This window comes from Girardinichthys multiradiatus, chromosome 12 (genome assembly GCF_021462225.1).
Source record: "Girardinichthys multiradiatus isolate DD_20200921_A chromosome 12, DD_fGirMul_XY1, whole genome shotgun sequence".
NCBI classification, from domain to species: Eukaryota; Metazoa; Chordata; class Actinopteri; order Cyprinodontiformes; family Goodeidae; genus Girardinichthys; species Girardinichthys multiradiatus.
Genome location: NC_061805.1, coordinates 15,227,019 through 15,250,572, shown reverse-complemented (window position 1 = coordinate 15,250,572; position 23,554 = coordinate 15,227,019). Strand labels below are relative to the sequence as shown.

Sequence of the window (23,554 nt, the reverse complement as noted above, 5' to 3'; positions counted from 1 at the left end):
CAATAGGAGCAAATTCTTTGAATCCTGGGAAGTGGAAGCTTAATGAATCTGACTTGTTTGTCCAGCACATCACACAAATGTTCAACTGGATGGACATCTGGGGATTTTGAAGGTCAAGTGAACACCTTAAATTGATTGTGTTTCTCAAACCATTCCTGACCCATTTTTGCTTTGTGACTGGGTTCATTATGCTTCTGAAAGAGGCCACAGCCACTAGACAACACTATTTCCACGAAAGGAAGTACAGGATTTGCAACAATGCTTAATTAACATCTACATGGATCCTCAGCAGAACATTGCCAAAACAATCAACTTGACTTTTCCTGCTTGCCTTCCTACCATAGTGTATCCTAGTGCCATGCGTTCCCCAGTAAAGTGACATGTAATCATCTGGCCATCAACAAGACAAAAAAAGAAAAAAAAATCATGATTTAGCAGACTAGACTGCCTTCTTCTGTGGGCAATTCTGATGGTTCCGTACCAATCGTTGGAGCATTTCACCGTGGACCCTGAGATCAGCATGAGAACCCTAACTGGTCTGTGGCTTTGCAGATCCACACATAGCAAACAGAGATGCACTGTGTATCCTGACGCCTTTCTCTTAAAAAAATTTATTATCATCTTTAGCAATTTGAGCTACAGTCTCTCATCTGTTGTATCTGACCACATTGGCCAGCCTTCGCTCCCCACATGCATTAGGAAACCTTCGCCAACCTGATCCCGGCACTTGTTCACCACTGATCCTTCCTTGGATCACCGATCAATACTGACAACTGCTGGCCAAGAAAGTTCAACAAAGCTGCAGTTTCGTAGATGTTCAGACTCAGTTGTCTAGCCATCATAATCTGTGGCATACTCATTTAAGTCCTTACGCTTGACCGTTCTTCATGCTTCAAACAAATGTATTTGAAGACACAATTCCAAAAACTTAAACTGACTTTACCTGTTCAAACTAAGCAACTAAGAAACAATATGTAAAGACTATATTTGCCCTGTTATGTTCTAATACATAAAGCATGCTTTTTATTCCAACTTTGTTCCAGCATTAGCTGCTGACATCTCCAAAGATGGCATCTGCTTTATGGCGTTTACAGTGGTGGCTGCTCATCAGTGCTAAGCAGAAGACCTATTTGAATATTTGAGCATAAAATGTCTGGACAGCATTTGATGAGGTCTGGTTTAAAATCTAAAGTACTTATCAAACCTAAAATGTATAATTCTAAACACAGTAGAGATCCATGAAACCTTTTTCCTATTAGTGAAAACATATAATTTTCAATGTATTTTTGCAGGTGGACAACCTTAGCATTCAATAAGCATAAAACCATACAATATATGTTCAAAACTAGACTGGATTATTCTACACTGATTACAAATTGTTTCAAACATAGTTTGTGATTTGTAAAACCTGTAATTGTAAAAACATAAGGATTCTTAGATTTCCCCAAAATATAGCTAAAATCTCATCTCGTTCTTGTGAACCCAATACTGTATCATCTCACCTTGTTAGCTAGATATATCATTTCACCCCAGCTTGTAACTCAGTTGTTGTTTTAATTTTAGAATTTCAATGGTCACCAAGAAAATATGTAAAAAATCATCCCCTTGTATTTAAAGCTCTTTATATCTATGTCATAGCCAAAGCCATAGAGCTTACAATAAGTAGAGTGAAAGGTAACATTCAGTTCTCCATACTGTTGCCCATCTCAATCTGCATGGTCAGGATATTTAATACAGTGAAGATTTGATGCAATCTGTCAGTTTTCTTAGTGTAATGTCTTTTTCTAAACACCAAACTTATACATTAAATCTGATTGTATTAAATTAGGTTAGAATTAGAATTCAATTAGAAAACAAAGAATACATTCGACTGTCATCAGTTATCTAATTGTCATTAAACTTTATACATTTTTCTGTTCTTAAAAACCCTCAGAATAATAAATAAAGATAAACAGAAGTAAAATATAAGCACTGAACTGAAATAAACCATTTTTTAGTTGTATTAAGTGGTTTGTCAATACAACATATGGGATAAAAAAAAACCTTCAGAGAAGAATCATCCAAATACAATATAGCTGCAATCGCACTTAGTTTCAATTAACAAACCTAAGTCCTGAGAAGCATTAAACATTTTCTTGGATCTGGCTCATGCAGTTAATTACCATATTTGCATGCAAATGATGGTTGCTTTCTCATAGCCGCAGTGCCTCATAACATAAAATAGAGATTGGTAGCTGCTCAGCCATTTTTTATCTTCTTTCTAAAAATTTTTTTCTCTTTTCCTACTTGTTCCCCTTAGCTTTTGTACGGAGTAAAGGCCACTCCAGCTGCAAGACTGACATTTCTGGGGCACTGTAAGAAAACGTCCTTCAAGAAACACCAAATGAAAATGCACAAGCAGCGTAAGACATCTGACCTTTTAACATTGTATAAAAACATAGATATTGCAGTGTACCTCTGGATATTGCAAGAAGGCATTGTGCTGAGCCTCTTCGTAGTGCATACAAAATAAACCAACAAAGTGATAACCTGAGTATTTGCTTGCACAATTTGAAAGTCAACAAACATGAACAATAAAAGGTATTTGTCATACTTGTTTGTATTCGCCTAGATTTAATGGTTGTGATGTTTTTTGTCATTTCTGTCATTCTACTATCTTTTGAGAGCTAAGCTATCTTTGTCACCCATTCTCTTTCTATCATTCTCCAGGGATGTTTGGCTGTGAAGATAGTGGGCAAGGCTCTCGGGTGGAAATCAATTTTAACCATCATCCTTTCGTTCAGAGACCAGGGTATATTTTTGGAGCACTTACCAAAGTCTGACATGTTTGATTCTTTTTCTTCACCTCTGCTTCAAGTGCTTCACACTCCTTCCTTTTGGTGCTGATCTCAGTCTCCTGAGTAGAGGAAAAAAGCAGAGGACAAATGCTATGGTTAGTCAGGAAAAAGAAGATTACAGACAGACCTTAACAAAAATATAGTACAACATCTAAGTATTTAGGTGTGTAAGTACATGTGTAAAGGTGTACATATATGTTTGCATGTGCAAATGAGGTTTTTGTCTTGGGTTAGCTGAATGAGTTTTATAGATGTAATGCTAACCCTTTAACAAGTCACCCCACAAATCTACCATTATATTAATGTCCAGGGATTGGGGTGGTCACTACCTATAGATACAGAAGAAGACTAACTTTGAAAATAACTTCAAAAATAAAATTATTATTTGAGGATTTTACAGCATTTGTTACAATTTGACTACTGAATTCAAACAGCAAAATGAATTAGAACAAGATTAGTTTTCTTCACAATGTGCAAAGAATACAGTGTGTAGCAAGGACGGCTTGCTCAATCTGTAAGTGATATCTCCATCAAAGTGCTTGTATGTTTCCACCTGATTAGATTTTAATGCCCTTCAGCATGGATATATTTGGCCACATTTATATGCATTTTGAATGTTATTTTACATCATTAAATGGCAATCATGAGGTTCTTCCGTGGTTCTTCAGCACATCTTCACTTACAGTGTGACATTTTTAATACTGTTACATCACAAAAAATCTATGTTTTTAGTTTAAGTACTGTTTTGATATTGACTGTGAAAAGAGGATACATGTTGCAAGATTAGAATGCAATATTAAACAGGATTTTATCTGTGTCAGTGTGCGAGCAGCACACACTAATGCACGTACTCTAGCAGCAGAACTCCACTTGTCCCTGAGCAACACTAAAATAGGCAACACTGGAGCCACCAGAAGCCCACAGCAAATAATACATGCTGCACGTGGGAACACATGATTGCACACAACTTGACTAGACTTTGAATGCAGGATATTAGAATCCATTCAAATGAAATAAATTTTTATTTTTGCCCTTTCTGCTGGTTTCCCAATTAAATTCCCATTAGAAAAATCTTATAAGATAGTGTGCAATAAGGTCAGAGAAGAACATGTGGTGATTGAAGAGAAACACCCTTGGACTCCGTCTACAAACTTGTGGCATCTTAGCTGAGGCAATGGACAGCTGGTTTGTCTAAATATGTGTAAGTTCCCTTATGTGTCATAGTGGGACATGGGGCAGATGAACTGTACCACCTGTTAAGGTTTAAACTTTCCAATCGAAAATAAAAATAAATTGATTACATTTTTATAGCTGTCCTGTGGTCCAGATCACAAAAAAAGGACAACAATAAATAAAAGAACAAAAATACATGAAAAACCTAACCTTCAAGGAGTCAGTTGTACCAGCTTTTCCAAAGTACAGAAGAATAACAAACTGCCCTGTATTCAGTGTTTGTCAGTAACAAGATGACTATTATCAGACTCATTCAGTTGACAAACCTATACATAAAGTTTTTTAAGACAGCCACCATTGAGCTGACACCAACATACACAAACAATTGTCCATCTGGACGTTTTTAACAAAAGTCTTAATGCAAGATATTTTCTTCTATTGAAACACTCTGTATAATATCGTACAACTTAGAGAATGTGCTGCTTTTGTCCTCTTTAGTGCGACAGATCAGAATGAGACATTTTTCCAAGTGAAGACAACAAGGTCATGCATCATGTTGGAAAACAGCAAATTTATATGCTAACTCGCCACCAAGTGCTCAGGGATATGAATTGCCATCTGTCAAAATGACAGATGGCTTTCAGATTTTTCCATTACCATTTAAAACAAAACGGTCAAAAACTGAATATGTTTGGTTAACACGACCCCTGCTCCAACCATACAGCCAGTTCTACACAGGTTTAACTGCTTAGAGAGGTCATTCATAAAAACTGAAACAATGCAGGCGATAAAATGCCACTTGACCTGCAAAGTCTGGTTGGCATACCAATAAGATAGACATCTTACTATATATTTAGGGAAACCAGCTTGGCACAGTTTTAAAAACAGTTTTCTTTGGTTTACATGATCAAAAGTCTTGAAGGCATCTAGGAAACATGAAAACTGTAGAGGTTCTGCACATATCAGATCCATGTTTAGGCTTAAACCCAAATTGATTTTCTGTAGACATTATTTTTTTTTCAAATCTTGGCAAAATAATTAGTTCAAAAGCTTTAAATAATCTACCTGCAAGAGCGGTAATTATCTGAGTAGCCCACCTTACCTACCTTGTCCTTTACCACAGGAGATAAAAGAACCTTCTTCAAGGAGTCTAAAACCATGCACAATAAAACCAGTAAATGACAAGGCAAGTAGAGGAGCAAACATGCAAATCTGAGATGCTCAGCAAAAATAAGATCTATTCCAAACCTCATGGGTTTTGATAGTTTCAACATTGTCAACCTGGTATGGTTCACGAGTAAATAATTTGTTACATAGCTGGCGCCAATGTCGAAGATGTCCCAGACACGCTATTTACTGTGCAAGGGACGAGGGGTTTACTATTATTAATAGTTTTCAACTCTTTCCAAAAAAAAAAAAGAAATAAGGGATTTGGTTTTCATATAATTAAGTGAGCTATACTGTCAATGTAAAGTTGTGATTATGGATATTTTAAAGTTAACTGTTTCTCTTCAGTAATTAACATCTTAAACACTGCTGACCACATTTATTGGCACCCTTGATAAAGATGGGTAAAAGTCCCTCAGATAAAATTCTTTTTTTTTTTTTATAGCCCATCTTTACTCGTACTCGTACTCTTCCGCTTATCCGGGACAGGGTCGCGGGGGCAGCAGACTCAGCAGAGAGGCCCAGACGTCCCTCTCTCCAGATACCTCCTCCAGTTCCTCCAGGGGGAGCCCAAAACGTTCCCAGGCCAGCCGAGGGACATAGTCCCTCCAGCGTGACCTGGACCGTCCCCTGGGCCTCCTCCCGGTGGGACGTGCCTGGAACACCTCCCGAGGAAGGCGTCCAGGAGGCATCCGGTATAGATGCCCGAGCAACCTCAACTGGCTTCTCTCGATGTGGATGCGCAGCGGCTCTACTCCGAGCCCCTCCCGGATGGCCGAGCTCCTCACCCTATCTCTAAGGGAGTGCCCGGCCACCCTATGGAGGAAGTTCATTTCAGCCGCTTGTATCCGGGATCTCGTTCTTTCGGTCATGACCCAAAGTTCATGGCCATAGGTGAGGGTAGGAACGTAGACCGATCGGTAAATTGAGAACTTCGGTTTTCGGCTCAGCTCTCTCTTCACCACAACGGACCGGCACAGCGCCCCCATTACGGTGGCATCCGCACCGATCCGTCTGTCGATCTCCCGCTCCATTCTTCCCTCACTCGTGAACAAGACCCCGAGATATTTAAACTCCTCCACTTGAGGCAGGAACTCCCCTCCAACCTGAAGAGGACAAGCCACCCTTTTCCGGTCGAGTACCATGGCCTCGGACTTGGAGGAGCTGATCCTCATCCCAGCCGCTTCACACTCGGCTGCGAACTGCCACAGCGCATGCTGTAGGTCTTGGCTAGAGGGGGCCTGCAGGACCACGTCATCCGCAAAAAGAAGAGACGAAATCCACTGGTCCCCAAACCAGACCCCCTCCGGCCCTTGGCTGCGTCTAGAAATCCTGTCCATAAAACTTATGAACAGGACCGGTGACAAAGGGCAGCCCTGCCGGAGTCCAACATGCACCGGGAACAGGTCCGACTTAGTGCCGGCAATGCGGACCAAACTTCTGCTCCGCTCGTACAGGGACAGGAAGGCCCCTAATAAAGGGCCCCCGATTCCATACTCCTGGAGCACCCCCCACAGGGCATCACGAGGGACACAGTCGAATGCCTTCTCCAGGTCCACAAAACACATGTGAACCGGTTGGGCAAACTCCCATGAACCCTCTAGCACCCTGTAGAGGGTATAGAGCTGGTCCAGTGTTCCACGGCCGGGACGAAAACCACACTGCTCCTCCTCAAGACGAGGTTCGACTATCGGTCGGACTCTCCTCTCCACCACCGGGTTCTGGGATTGCCGCCGCGACAGGCACCGCAGACCTTACGGCCACAGCTACGGGCAGCAGCATCGACAATAGATGCGGAGAACATGGTCCACTCGGACTCTATGTCTCCAACATCCCCCGGGATCTGGTCGAAGCTCTCCCGGAGGTGGGAGATGAATACATCCCTGGCCGAGGGCTCCGCCAGGCATTCCCAGCAGACCCTCACTATGCGCTTGGGCCTGTCAAGTCTGTCCGGCTTTCTCCTCCTCCAGCGGATCCAACTCACCACCAGGTGGTGATCAGTGGACAGCTCAGCCCCTCTCTTCACCCGAGTGTCCAAAACATGTGGCCGAAGGTCTGATGATACGACAACAAAGTCGATCATCGACCTCCTGCCTAGGGTGTCCTGGTGCCAAGTGCACTGATGGACACTCTTATGTTTGAACATGGTGTTCGTTATGGACAATCCGTGACTAGCACAGAAGTCCAATAACAAAACACCACTCGGATTCAGATCGGGGAGGCCATTCCTCCCGATCACACCTCTCCAGGTGTCACTGTCGTTCCCCACGTGGGCGTTGAAGTCCCCCAGCAGAATAATGAAGTCCCCGGGAGGGGCACTATCCAGCACCCCCGACAGGGACGCCAAGAAGGCCGGGTACTCTGCACTACCACTCGGCCCGTAGGCTGAAATGATAGTCAGAGACCTCTCCCCAACCCGAAGGCGCAGGGATACGACCCTCTCATCCACTGGGGTAAACCCCAACACGAGACGGCTGAGCTGGGGGGGCAACAAGCAAACCCACACCAGCCCACTGCCTCTCCCCGTGGGCCACACCAGAGTAGAAGAGAGTCCAACCCCTCTCAAGGAGATGGGTTCCAGAGCCCACGCTGTGCGTGGAGGTGAGCCCGACTATTTCTAGTCGATATCTCTCGACCTCCCGCACAAGCTCAGGCTCCTTCCCCCCCAGCAAGGTGACATTCCACGTCCCTACAGCCAGCCTAAACATCCGGGGATCGGGCCGCTGAGGTCTCCACCTTCGTCCGCCACCCAATCCTCTTTGCACCGGTCCCTCACGGTTCCCCCTGCAAGTGGTGGGCCCACTGGGGGATGGCCTCGCGTTTCTCGTTCGGGCTTGGCCCGGCCGGGTCCCGCGAGGAGCAACCCGGCCACCAGGCGCTCTCCGACGAGTCCCAACCCCAGGCCTGGCTCCGCTGTACCGGGTGACTGTCACGTGCCTCGATATTTTGTTCTTCATGAGGGATTCTTGAACCACTCTTTGTCTGACCCATCACCTAGAGCCTGTTTGCCATGGGAGACCCTACCAGGGGCATTTAGGCCCCAGACAACATAGCCTCTAGGATCATTTGAGCACTCAAAGCCCTCCACCACGTTAAGGTGGCGGTTCAAGGAGGGGATAGCCCATCTTTAATTTTTGTTAATGTATTCTGCGGGAGATAAAATCCATGCCAATAAATAATTGTTTTTAACATCAATGGTGCAGGACCTTTTGTTACCCCTGTGCTCAACATACCCTGTGCCAATAGAATAGCATTTCATATACTTGCTGAAACACCCAATGACAACTTTAGTTTTTCTGTTTACCTGCAGTGCACCAGGTTTTTAATTAGAAATGTCCTGCTACTACAAAGAATTAATGTTGCCATGTACTCTAATATGATTTCCCGGGCCTTGGAAAGGGCAAAGGCCCACAGGATCATAGATCATCAACGATACTTAACAGTGGGCATGACGTTTTTCATCCTTTGTTTTAGACCAAACCCAAAGGAGCTATTTGTTGCTGAACAGCTCTATCTCGTTTCATCTGACCAATGGGCACAGGCCCAGTTAAAGTCCCAGAACCCTCTACTATACTCCACATTTATGGTTGTCCTGGTAGGACGAAAAAAACTTTTTTTCAGGTTTCCATTGTTGTTCTTAATCTCATGGGGTCATCTTTTGGAGACCACAAGAGATGTTTTTAGCTCCTTTAGAGAACAAACCAACAGCACAATAAACTGTATGTTAACATTTTGCCTTTAAACTAATTTCTGTGAGTGACTCACTCAGAGCCTCCACAGATAGCTTGCTTGCCCTCTCCCATGTGGGCTGGTATCTAATATGTACAATTTTCTGAACCAGTCAGTTATGGCACTGATTAATATTTCACACACAATTTGTGCAGGCAGACTGATGCTCTCTCATTTACACAGACACATACAAACACTCCACTTACAGGCTTGCTGTGGCCCATTTGTTTGGAGCACATTTGCCAATGTTCAATTAAAAATCTCTCTGATAAAAGATTCAAATGGCTGCCATTGTGAGTAATGAGTTCTTGTGTAGGTGAAGAGGCGTTTACAGCACAGCAGATGAAGACAGATGCAAAGAACATCCCCTTAGGCTCTGTCTAGCATTAGTGCCTCTGTGGCGCTAATGCAAATGTATGCATGAGAGGTGCATCTGGAGAAATCTATACTTCTGTACTTTTATTATTAGGTTCTGTGATTTTAGGTAATAGTTTAAAGGTTTTTTTTTTTATTTTCCCATATATTTTAGCTCTGGATTTCCATAATCTTGAATTTGATTTTGGTTTTTGCAGATTTGGTTGTTTTAATACTGTATTATGATAGCAGTTTTATTTATTATTAATTTTCTTTTATTATTTGATTTGTTCCCTGATCTGTTTTAGTTAGTCTCTTTATGCTCTTTATGTTCATTTAGATTGAGTTATACAATAGCACATTTGATAATATTGTACTCTTACAGTTAACAATACTCAAGGTTTTTTAGCCACCATTCATGATAATCCGTCTTGTGTTTTTTTCCCTCATTTTAATAATTGCTGAACTTTGTTACTGTTAAAGCCTCCGCATTGCCACAGTATATTTTAAATGTATTCAATAATGCAACAAAATAAAACAGAGGCACTACATTTTGACCTTTGCATTAGCTTTGCTGCTAACTAGTGGGTAAATATGTAAATCTCATGCTGTAAGTAGTCATACTGATATCTAATGTTTGTTCACAGAGTTATAATATCTAATCCTAAATGGACTTGCAAAAAATATGCTAACTTCCAAGCCCCAAACAGCAAAAAGGGGAAACCTATTTTCAAGCAAATGCTTAAAGTAATCAAGAATCCTTCATGAGGACTAGTACATCGAGGCATGTGACGTTGCCCGGTACGGCGGACCCGGGGTCCCACCCTGGAGCCAGGCCTGGGGTCGGGACTCGCCGGAGAACGCCTGGTGGCCGGGTTGCTCCTCATTGGACCCGACCGGGCCAAGCCCGAACGAGAGACGCGAGGCCATCCCCCAGTGGGCCCACCACCTCCAGGGGGAACCGTAAGGGGCCGGTGCAAAGAGGATTGGGTGGCGGACGAAGGTGGAGACCTCAGCGGCCCGATCCCCGGATGCTTAAGCTGGCTCTAGGGATGTGGAATGTCACCTCACTTGGGGGGAAGGAGCCTGAGCTTGTGCGGGAGGTCGAGAGATATCGACTAGAAATAGTTGGGCTCGCCTCCACGCACAGCGTGGGCTCTGGAACCCATATCCTCGAGAGGGGCTGGACTCTCTTCTACTCTGGAGTGGCCCGTGGGGAGAGGCGGCGGGTTGGGGTGGGTTTGCTTGTTGCCCCCCAGCTCAGCCGTCTCGTGTAGGGGTTTACCCCAGTGGATGAGAGGGTCGCATCCCTGCGCCTTCGGGTTGGGGACGGGTCTCTGACTGTTGTTTTGGCCTACGGGCCAAGCGGCAGTGCGGAGTAGCCGGCCTTCTTGGTGTCCCTGTCGGGGGTGCTGGATAGTGCCCCTCCCGGGGACTTCATTATTCTGCTGGGGGACTTCAAGGCCCAAATGGAAAACGACAGTGACACCTGGAGAGGCATGATCGGGAGGAATGGCCTCCCCGATCTTAATCCGAGTGGTGCTTTGTTATTGGACTTGTGTGCTAGTCACGGATTGTCCATAATGAACACCATGTTCAAACATAAGGGTGTCCATCAGTGCACTTGGCACCAGGACACCCTAGACAGGAGGTCAATGATCGACTTTGTTGTCGTATCATTAGACCTTCGGCCGCATGTTTTGGACACTCAAGTGAAGAGAGGGGCTGAGCTGTCCACTGATCACCACCTGGTGGTGAGTTGGATCCGCTGGAGGAGGAGAAAGCCAGACAGACTTGGCAGGCCCAAGCGCATAGTGAGGGTCTACTGGGAACGTCTGGCGGAGCCCTCGGCCAGGGATGTATTCAACTCCCACCTCCGGGAGAGCTTGATTCCGGGGGATGTTGGAGACATAGAGTTTGAGTGGACCATGTTCTCCGCATCTATTGTTGATGCTGCTGCCCGTAGTTGCAGCCGTAAGGTCTGCGGTGCCTGTTGCGGTGGCAATCCCAGAACCCAGTGGTGGACACCGGCAGTAAGGGAAACTGTCAAGCTGAAGAAGGAGTCATATCGGCTGCGGCTGGCTTGTGGGACTCCTGAGGGGGTCTGGTTTGGGGACCAGTGGATTTCGTCTCTTCTTTTTGCAGATGACGTGGTCCTGCTGACCCCCTCTAGCCAACACCTACAGCATGTGATGGGGTGGTTCGCAGCCGAGTGTGAAGTGGATGGGATGAGGATCAGCTCCTCCAAGTCAGAGGCCATGGTACTCGACCGGAAAAGGGTGGCTTGTCCTCTTCAGGTTGGAGGGGAGTTCCTGCCTCAAGTGGACGAGTTCAAGCATCTCGGGGTCTTGTTCACGTGTGAGGGAAGAATGGAGCGGGAGATCGACAGACGCATCGGTGCGGCTGCCGCATTAATGGGGTCGCTGTGCCGGTCCGTTGTGGTGAAGAGAGAGCTGAGCCGAAAACCGAAGCTCTCGATTTACCGGTTGGTCTACGTTCCTCCCTCACCTATGGCCAAGAACTTTGGGTCATGAGCGAAAGAACGAGATCCCGGATACAAGCAGCTGAAATGAGCTTCCTTCGTAGGGTGGCCGGGCACTCCCTTAGAGATAGGGTGAGGAGCTCAGGCATCCGGGAGGGGCTCGGAGTAGAGCCGCTGCTCCTCCACATCGAGAGGAGCCAGTTCAGGTGGCTCGGGCATCTATACCGGATGGCTCCTGGACGCCTTCCTCGGGAGGTGTTCCAGGCACGTCCCACTGGGAGGAGGCCCAGGGGACGGCCCAAGACACGCTGAAGGGACTATGTCTCTCGGCTGGCCTGGGAACGCCTTGGGCTCCCCCCGGAGGAGCTGGAGGAGGTGTCTGGGGAGAAGGACGTCTGGGTGTCTCTGCTGAGTCTGCTGCCCCTGCGACCCGGTCCCGGATAAGCGGAGGACGACGAGTACAAGTACGAATACGAGTGTTTAAAGTAAAGTTAAAAAAATGTGTACCTTTAGCACTGTTGTCAGAATTGATTGAACAGATTGAAAATCAAATATTGTTTTCTAAGGACGTTTATGAGAAAATCCTTGGATTATGCTGGCACCCATTTATATCGTTCATATAAACTAATACTGTTGCTACTAGAACTACATAAACAGCAAAACAGCATGTTAAAACATTTCTCATTTCTGTTAAAACGACATCCTAGGAGAATAGAATATAGTATTTTAAACTCAAATTTGTCTAGGTGCATTTATCACAACGATTAATGGTGAAATCAGTTTTTATCAAAATAACTTTATGCATTATGTTGTCATCTAACTGGAAAGGTATTTGTACACAAAATTTACTAGATGTATATGATTTCTCATTTTTAAATAGAATAGCTGGAACACCTTGACAATATCTATTCGCAAAGCACTTGATCATATTTAATGTATGTAAATTTGCCAATATAGGAATAAACGTTATGTAACCAAAACGGTTGCATATTAAGTGCACATCAGTTGTACATAGTTGATATACATATATTATGTGTAGAACATATTTTAAAATCTGTTTCATGCTAGAGCATAATTGAAAATTAATAGTTTCTAAAAATATAGTAAAGCCCCTTAAAACAGAAAAAAATGTTGTACGACATCAAAAATCGGCCAAAATATGGATGGTCCTTCCAGTTCCTTCAAGACAGCTTCAGGGGTCTATGCAGTGAGCACCCCACCACCTGTGTGAAAGTGCATGGGTTACCTCATTATTTTGAGCTTGCAAAGCTCATGTACAGAGGTTTTGGAAATGTATTATCAGAACCCTGGATGGAGGATGGTTGGGGCTTGGTGGCTACAATTGAAATATATGCAAAATGGAGATTGCCCACATTGATGCTGATTAATTACAGAAAATTCAAAGTAGGACTAGTGACAATGTCCTCCTGAGATACTACCCCGGCACGCCCACAATACGCTAGCAGAGCTCCAAATAAGTTGCAGTGCTTTCGCTCTAGCATGCTGTAAACATATCCCTGTTACTTTCTCTACAACACAAAAGATCCTGGCATGCTTTTACCACATTTTCACTACATAAATGCAACATGTGATGCACATACTGCATGCTGCCTTATTTTACGTGGCAAACTAAAGGCACGTGCAGAGAGGAAACAATGTGCACTGCACTTGCTCATGGAACAGGGCATGACGTTGGGGAAAGACACACACCTTTAAACTGCAATAGGCTTGGCTGTGCTGGTTGCTTAAAGCAAGCCTGGCATGATCTTCTAGAGCAGTGGTTTTCATCCCTGGTTGTCAGATTCCACTGTCCTTCATGTTTTAGATGTTTCTCTGCTCCCGCACACCTGAATCAAATGATTCCAAAACCACCTCAGCATGCCACTGAGTGCTGCAGAAGCCTGTTAATCCCCCATTTATTAAGGTTGGGTAAGGAAAACACCTAAAACATGCAGGACAGTGGGTCGCGAGGACCAGGATTGAAACCACTGTTCTAAAGTGTAGCGACATCCTGATATAGTCCAAAAATTGTGTCAGTTTAAGCCAGAGGGACATGGAAAATAGCTAACGATAACCCATTAGAAAGTACTAAGAGAGAAGAAGCAAAGTGATTGCCTTTATACTGAGTAAGGTTTTTCCACATATTCTACAACTCAATCACATTCTTATCGGTTAGGAATGTGCCGAGGTCTTAATCCAGTATAAATAACAACTTATGTAGAGATTCAAGAGGCTAAAGGACAAGTCCACTGTAATGTCAAAATTAACTGGCAGAAATTGAAAAATTATGATTTACTGTATTTCCAAGATATTTAGCCTCTTATGTTGATGGAAATAAAAAACGTATGTTTTCTTAGAACATATCCTGTCTACTGTTATCTAACAAAACATCGACAGTTGGTCTAAAATCTTGCATGCTAAAAAACAATTATTTGTTATTGCTGTACTTTGCTTATTAAATTACAATCACAAACTCTATTGCTAAAATGTTATTGCATGTAGCACAAAGCACTGCATATCTAAGAGGAGCATGAGCTACAAATATAGCTGTCTTTATGTTAAGCACCATTCCCCTGAAAACCCCACAACAGTCGTATGGAGCACATACACGTCCTTCTCAAAATATTAGCATATTGTGATAAAGTTCATTATTTTCCATAATGTAATGATGAAAATTTAACATTAATATATTTTAGATTCATTGCACACTAACTGAAATATTTCAGGTCTTTTATTGTCTTAATACGGATGATTTTGGCATACAGCTCATGAAAACCCAAAATTTCTATCTCACAAAATTAGCATATCATTAAAAGGGTCTCTAAACGAGCTATGAACCTAATCATCTGAATCAACGAGTTAACTCTAAACACCTGCAAAAGGATTCCTGACCAAGTATTGAGTGCATAACTGTACATGATTATTTGAAGGTTGACGTTTTTTGTATTAAAAACACTTTTCTTTTATTGGTCGGATGAAATATGCTAATTTTGTGAGATAGGAATTTTGGGTTTTCATGAGCTGTATGCCAAAATCATCCGTATTAAGACAATAAAAGACCTGAAATATTTCAGTTAGTGTGCAATGAATCTAAAATATATGAATGTTAAATTTTCATCATGACATTATGGAAAATAATGAACTTTATCACAATATGCTAATATTTTGAAAAGGACCTGTATTTGGCTTTACTTTAACTGTTTCTGCTTCTGATGGCCTCACTGTATTTTCACTGCAATGCAACATCCTGATAGGATGAGTTTCTGATGGGTTGCTATTATTGCTGCAATGACTAATTGACACAAGAGGCTTTCCCCATCCTACTCTGAGTGATCAGCCTTTTGATCTTTTTGAGTTGGAAAAGCTGTGTGTATAATCTTTAATGAGCACGGGTAACCTCATTATGCTCTCTCTCTCTCCCACTCTCTCACTGCTTATTGCATTGAATATGGATGTTGGTACTCACGGATGCTGTAATAAGCCCGCCTATGGGCAAGAGGAAAAAAAACAATCATTTAGAAATAAAAAGTAAGCAGTTCCTTACATACAGGATAAAACTTGTATGTCAATATTAAAACTAAATAACAATGCAGAGACGTCCACATTTTCCATGAATAAGCCTCAGTCACTGGTTAGAACATTTAAGTAAAGACAGGTTTTAAATTCATTTAAATGTATTTTTGGCAACTGTTAACAAAGATTAACATTTTAGGCAAAACCAGTTGACACTTTTCAGTCATTAATTTATGTAAGTGCTTTTACAGTTAATATCTGTTTCTATTTGCTCTGAAAAATATTACAACCGATCATAAATAAATCAGTCAAAATCAATACTGCCTTTTACAAAATATTAACTTTCATTGTTGTATTTCATGAGTCAATAGACTTTATTGTGTATTTTAATGTAACTTCCAAAGAGTGATACCCCATATGTGTTAATTAAAAATTGAATGAGCCCACCTGCTAACAATGATTTCATTACCAATTGGAGTTCATCAGTAAAATATTTTTGCATATGTATTTTTCCAGTTAATTTACATTCCCACTGGTAGCATAGCATACAAATAAAAAGTCTGTATTGTAAGAAAATAAATTAGAATAGATTAGATGATATACAGGTACATCTAAAAAAATTAGTATATTGTAAAAAACTTTTTTGTTATTGATTTCAAAAAGTGAAACTCATATTTTTTATAGATTCATTACACATAGAGTGAAATATTCCAAGCCTTCAAACAAAGATAACATTGAAAACTCACAGTGTTTAATCAGCTAATTAACTCAAAACACCTGCAAAGGTTTTCTAAGTCTATAAATGGCCTCTCAGTCTGGTTGAGTAGGCTACATCGTTGGGTAGACTGCTGATTTGACAGATTACCAGAAGACGGTTACTGACATCCCCCACAAGAAGGGTAAGCCACAAAAAGTCAAAAGGAAGTTGATTGTTCACAGAGTGCTGTATCCAAGCATATTCATAGAATGTTGAGTGGAAGGAAAAACCATGGTAGCTAAAGTTGCACCAGCAACAATGATAACTGCAGCATTAAGAGGATTGTAAAGCAATCCAAGAATTTGGGGGAGCTTCACAAGTTTGTGCCTGGAGTCAGTACTTTAACAGCCACTATACATAGACAAATCCTACACATAGGCTACAAGAGTCTTATCTGGACTAAGGAGAAAAAGAACAGGACTGTTGCTCAGTGGTCAAAAGTCCACATTTTAGACAGAAGTATATAGTTTGCATTTAATTTTGAAACCAAAATCCCAGAGTCAGGAAAAGGAGTGTAGAGGCACAGAATCTTTTTCTGAAGTCCACAGTCAACACAGTCATTTACAAGGAAACTTTAGAGCACTTCATGCTTCCTTCTGCTGACAAGCTGTATGGAGATGCGGATTTCATTTTCCAGCAGGACTTGGCACCGGCCCACACTGCCAAAGGTACCAATATCTTGTTTAATGGCAACTGTACTTGATTGGTCAGCAAACTGGTCACACCTAACCCCATGGAGAATCTATGGAGTATTGTCAAGAGGAAGATTTAAGACATCATATGACGATGATCTGGACACTGCTATCAAAGTAACCTGGGCTAATATTAAACTTCAGCAGTGCCACAGGCTTATTGCCTCTATGCCATGCCACATTGATTCAGTGATTCATGCACAAGGGGGCCCAACCAAGTATTGAGTGCATAGAAATGGACATACTTTTTATAAGCCTGACATTTCTGTTTTAAATATTGTTTTTGTTGAACTTATCTACTGTTATTTTCCAAGACAATTAATTTTGGGTCTTCATTATCTGTAAGCCATAAACTGAAATTACAAAAAATATTGGCTTGAAATGTTTCACTCTATGTGCAATGAATTTATATAATTAACATTATATTGCCAAATGTATTGGGTCACACCAGCAAGTCAATTAATTCTGGTGTTACAATCACTTCCATGATTGCAGGTGTATAACGTTTAGTGTAAAGAAGCTTTAATGAAACTGGAGGGAAAATTCTGATAGGACATTGCCCATTTCCAGTCAGTGTTCCTAAAATCTGTGCAGGAAATGCAGCAACCCCAGCCATACATTTTGCCATAACCAAATAAAAGATTGCTCTAACACTGGTAGCTCCACAAATTGCTACCTGTAACTAGAGCATATTCTCCAGAGACAATTTTTAACTCACAAAATTCCCTAAGGTAAACATGCTGCCATGTCATTTTTATTGATGTTTCTTGTCTGTAGTTAAACTTCCACAAGCTGGCCACAACATTAGGGAGGCTGGAGAAAAGACTAGACAAATTGACTCATTTTCAATATGACTTCCCTTTAATAAAAAAATAAAAAACACCTAGACTACAGTTCATCTTAGCATATGCCTTACTGCTGGCCCAGACACACAGTATTCTAGTCCAGCATTGCAAGCTCAAATTATCGGAAATGGCAGAGTAAGTTACATAATCAGTGCAGCTTAGGTCTGTGCTGTGTGCACAGACACAGAATCCTGCCCTGTGCTAATACTGTACACATCAGCTGTCTGCAAGTGTAAAATATGTGCCCATCTGTGCATCTAAGCACAACAAAATGCAGAATGAATGGTGATTAACATATATATATAGAATAAAATAAGACTCCCAACTCCCACATGTTCAACAACCACATTATTAAAGACACAAACACACAGGATAAAATAAATAACACATATTACTAAAGAAAATTCAAATGTAGGATCAGAAAATAGTTACAGTGAATAGAAACAAATTCATAAGTGAGACATGCAAAGTCAACTAGACTAAAATAAATACTTGGTAGATATAAAAAAAAAGTCTCAAGGCAGACTGGATGATTGCAAAGTTTTCTTGCAATAACTAACATACCATACTCAAGCTCTTCCACATCGTCCTGACACACTACACGATTTTTTTGCCCGAGTCGGGAAAAGCACGCTGGCACAAAAATCTGTTAGTGTGAGAGGAGGTGAAAACTCCACCCTGTAAGTGTGTGAGGGGAACAGACCTGACCCGGCCATAGATGCAGTCAAACAAACATGTTGAAATGTTTTGTTGCGAATCTGGACACAGTCAGGTTGTGTGAACTAATCACCGACTCAACAGCAAACGAGTGTTGCCGACATCCGATGAAAAAGAGAGATTGGGACAAGACATCTTCATTTAGGTAGCAAGATAGGAGGAAGGAGGAAGGAACATAAAGCCTGAACGTATTGTAGTCAAGTTGCTCTGTTTTATCTTCAACCTGTATCTGTCATGGAGTATGCAGGACAGAAAAGGTTTGGCAGCCTTTTGGAATTCACAGAGCGCTAAGAGTACGCTAAGAGCAGTAACTGCCAACATATATAACAAAAGATTAAATGGCATGAATTATTTACCAAAGGGTTTGAAAGCTTCAAAGGAAAAAAACGAAGTGGAATGATATGTGTAAAACTGAGGGGGACAAATTAGGGTATTGAATTAAAAAACAATTGGTTGCTCCTCACACTCGCCACTGCATAGTGCTGTGCACTTTTTGGTGAAAAAGCTGTTAATATGAATGTTTCTGCAGGTGTAGAAGCAAGCAGGGTGTTATCTTGTATTCTCTTCATCCTTCTTTCTCTTCTCCATTCTTTTCTCCTCTCCCCTTTTCCTTTTTCCCCACCTATCTTTCTTTCGTGCTTCTTATTTTTTTCCTTTCCATTTCGGTCTCTTTGTCCGTAACAATCCCAAAGCAGTTTCTAATAAAGTTTATTTTAGAAATATCAAGCAGCGCTTTAAAGAGTTAACCGTAATGCTCCACTTGTGAAAGTAAATCTGTTGGGCTTTTTCTTGGCACTCAGACAACAATTCTGAGCGCTGCTCTGCCGGACAGGAAACGTAAAAAAAAAAACATTGGTGAAGCTGCTCTACAACTGCTCCAAATGACTATTATAAGTTGATTGATTAAAAAGCAGTGATATCTGTAGAGAAAAACAGGATACAGCAGCATCTATAATAAACTGTGTAACACCAGCCATGCAAGGTTATTTTGAAATAGTAGGCTCATAAGAGAGACAAGACTGTAAATCTGATTATCTCACTGCCTGAACACAAAAATGTCAGATGAGACTTGAACCTGACTGGAAATCAAACAAAGAACCATCCACAACAGACTTGTAAATAAAAATAGGTGATGTGCTGTGATATTTATTAATTCCCAGTAATAAAGCTGGGTTACACAGAGCAATCCTCGTTACAGAGAATAAACAGGTTTTATATTTATGCATAGCTGAAGCCATTTCGCTGACTTATGGGCCGCTGAGAACATGATGATTACTGCTGCAACTGAGCACATGCATGAAGCCCAACGCTGTTGCCCACTCAGACACAGAGGCTTACTCATCCCCAGCTGGATTTGCTGGCAAGCCTTCCACAGAGTGTAATTCAGTTCACATGGTAACCCTTCTCTCTCACGGCAGAGCAGTAAACTGCTTGTAACACAAGACAGTTAAATATGCATCTTTTCAATTTTCACTGTTGTCTGTAGAAGACTCTGAAGCAACACAATCCATGTAGCACAGCTCACTATAGAACATGTGTAAGGAGGAAGTTATGATTTTTGTAGAGTTTTGTAGAGTTTGATTTTTTGCACCTTAAAGATGGTGGTGATTTGTAGCATTAGGTTCTTCATGCAGCTACTTGGAGAGAAAAGGGTGGGCCGAACCAAAACTTTACGTCAGCATTCACATTTTTTAACAGAAATAAGATACGTAGTTTGCTTCTAAACTGAATTACTCTCCTGAAACAACGTCAAGCTGCATGTAAACATAACTGTTGCTGGAGGAAAATTAGCTGATGCCCAAATGGCTACTTGTAGCATCCAAACTGCCAAAGCTTGTACATCCTATGAGATGCAGGTCAGAGGAATCTCCCTTAATGAGAGTGGATTTTCCTAGCAGCTATGCATATTGCATTTATCTATAGAAGAGATACCAGTTTGTCAAAATATGAAAACAGCTCTGAAATTATGTAAACATGTGTTATTCTCATTTACACACAGTCTTTTAAAAAATATATATATAAACATCAATAATGACCATTTTCAAGTTGTTATATTGTTCTATAATCTATCTGTCCAGGGATTGGCTATGCCTGCTTACACTACTTTATTCACTGGATAAAATAACATCCAGTTCTCCAGTCGGTTTAATATCTCCACTTTCAGAAATTGAAAGAATTTTTTGTTCACTGCTGACAGAAGTAAAAAGAATTATATGTTTTTATTTTTCTTGATTTAAGGGGACCGAAAACGTACAGAACCATGACTTTAAAACCCAAATACAGACCGAAACATGATTTTTGTGTATTATTACACCCTAATACCAAGGGCTTCCAGGTCTCGCTGACAACAACACTCTTCAGCATAGAAGCTATTAATAAGGGAGGAAGACCCAAACGTAGTTATTGACAGTATTAATGAAGTGTCGGAGAAAGCACAGATACATAACAAACTGTGTTTGCTACAACATGTCTAGACATGTTTGTAGTTTATTCAAAATGAGAGACAGGACCTTTAGCAGATAACAAGAAGGCTGATATTATGAAAGTAAAGGTACTCTGTTTACTTTTTTGAGCTTTCAGCATCTGTCTGCCATGCAACATGCAAGATTTGGAAATGTTGTCATCCTTTTGGAAATCTCGGACTTAAGTTAAAGATCTATATTCTTTAGGAAATACACAGACGGGTTTTAAAAATGCCCACTGCACTAATTGCTAAAATAAGATGCTAGAGCCAGTTGAAAGCGTAAACTCCATCGTTGTTGTGTCCTTGTTTTGAAAATGATAGTAGAACCCTGTTTTACAGCACTTGATCTCTCTCACACGTGTGATGTGATGTCATCTGCCCTCCTACTATATACAGTCATATTCACTAAATAGGTTTATTATTGAAAAGTTCATTTATTTCAGTAGCTCAATTCACTGAGTAAAACAGCTTATAATGATTAATTACACACAGACTGATGTTTTCAAGCCTTTATTGCTGTAATATGATTATATTTCTGTGTACAGCTAATGAAAACACAACATTTACTTTCTTAGAATATTAGAATATTGCACCAGACCAATAAAAAACATTTTAATACAGAAATGTGGGTTAATAAAAGCATGTTTAATACCTACTTAATGTTTTTATTTTTAACAATTACTTTTAATCCGACAAATGAGCCTCATTGGAACACAAACTCTAATGTATTGAAGAAGACTGTATATAAATAAAATCACAAATCACAAAACATTTTCAGTGCTGCACTTTTATCTTCATGACATACTTTTTCAATCGGTATCAACAAATTACCAAATATTGCTGATCAAGCAGAAATAACTGGTCAACCAGTGTTTTTAACATCCATTTTCAAATTGGCCATCAACTATTGGTCATTCAACACATATTGCCTTGTCTTTATTTTTTTCCCTCACGAGAATTTCTCTCAAAGTAAAATACTTCTACAAAGGTAAAGCAAATGAGAGTGTTAATGTTGGAAACTAGAACATTTTTCCAGTGAGCACTGGTCTTTTGGCTGGAGAACTTTAAAAGGTGGCCTTGAAACAAACACAATGCAAAAAGGGGATTAACACAAATACAGTTTTTAAAAAGTATTCTATATTTTGATATACTTTTCTGCATCACCTTTAAGCAAGTAAACAATCATTACTGAATAATCTGTGATTAAGTATCACCTTTAAACTATTCGAAACAGATAATTAAAAAGAAAGGTAAATATGAACAAGGAAGAGATGAATCATTTCGCTTTATGTGCTACATTTCTTTATTAATATATTTAGTTTATGTGGTTCAACAAAATTATTCACATAATTTATTATGCAATAACTAGACCAGATGTTGATCAAGCTCACAAAAAGAAACCTTCATGGTTAATGTGACTGTCAGTAACTCCTCACCAGTTCCTTGTGTTAGCGTTCCTGTGAGTAAATAAAAAGAGAGAACCTCACAAACTTGCCCTGATCAAATGAATTCTCCATGAACCTGACTGCCTGTTCGTCTACACACTTGGCCCCGACCGGATAAGCTGATAATAACGCAAAATATTACAAGCTGTCCTATTTGTACTGATCCAGTGTTATCCTGATGTCCCTAGTAATACACAACCACTGATCTATTAAATGTCAAGGTAGACTAAGATGGATAATTACAAGGCCTATGCAGTTTAATTTGTTGACTAAAACTTCAATACTCAAAATAATTTTTTGTCATTAGCTGAAATAATTATTTGCAACTTTTATTTCTGCACTAGAAATGTATGAAATAAACACTGAGACTCACCAGCGATGTTGTGATTTTTAGTACGACAGGCTGATTATTTATTCGTTTTTCTTGCCTCAGTTTAAGGCTCAACTGTACAAAATATAACGTTAAATACCTAAATTGTATTTCTGAGTGTTTTTTACTGTTCAAGCATCTTGGTGCTTCACACAAAGATAATTCAGGCTGTTATGAGTAAAAGGGCTGTCACCAGCTGAGGTGACTTGTATCCCGCTTTGATCCTGTGCCAGTGCCACAGACATACGCTATTCCATCCTGCAGGGAGGAGCTATACTGGGTGCAGGGAACAGGTCTTCAGTGCCTTTCAAATCATTAAGCATCTCTTAACAGCTGGTGATCATCTAGCTTCCTCTCCTTCACTCATCTAATTAACTCATAAGTTCTACATCCTTTTTCTATCGAGGGCAAACTTCCTTTTCAGAATAATAGTTTGTGAAAGGCAAATATTTATCAAAGACCAGTATGGGTGCTTAGCTTTCAAATAATTCAACAGATCATTGCATTCAGCAACAGCACCAGGCTTTGACATCCCTGTCAGCCTAGTTTTAAATGTTCACCGAAAGCTGCTGTCAACCTCACACCATTAGTGTCCAACAACGGCTCTTTAATGCAAGAGAAAGGAATAAGAATGAATCTGTGTGTGTTCTGTTGTAAAGGCTCATTTGAATTGTTAATAATGAGGCATCAGAGCTGGCTTTTGGCCTCAGTGAAACCAGACAGAATCTCATGTGTGCAGCTCTTGCATAAGGCTGTGGATAATGAGATCCTGTGTTCAGTAATGAGAGACAGGTGGTGCACGGGAGGAGATAAAGTGTAAGGTTCTCACACCACCAGAGTCTGGCACAGTCACATGAGAAACAGACATTTTGCCTTCCAACTGGGGGGACAAACACTAACCACCAATGCCAGTTTACAGGATACTCAATTACTGGTCAGCCAAAAGTGGTGAACACAGGACCTCCTGTCTGCCACCTCTAGCTGTTAAATAATGCAGGTGGATTTAGTT

At 41.1% G+C, this 23,554-nt stretch overlaps 1 protein-coding gene across 14 annotated transcripts in view; it reads right to left on the bottom strand.

Annotated features, from left to right (window-relative positions):
* rimbp2b (RIMS binding protein 2b) overlaps positions 1-23,554 on the bottom strand; it is a 154,052-nt gene that overhangs the window by 71,952 nt on the left and 58,546 nt on the right. For all 14 annotated transcript variants that reach the window (XM_047382463.1, XM_047382466.1, XM_047382468.1 and 11 more), the window contains exon 3: positions 2,813-2,896. In XM_047382463.1, coding sequence (XP_047238419.1) covers positions 2,813-2,896 — 84 coding nt within the window. The remainder of the gene's footprint in view (positions 1-2,812; positions 2,897-23,554) is intronic.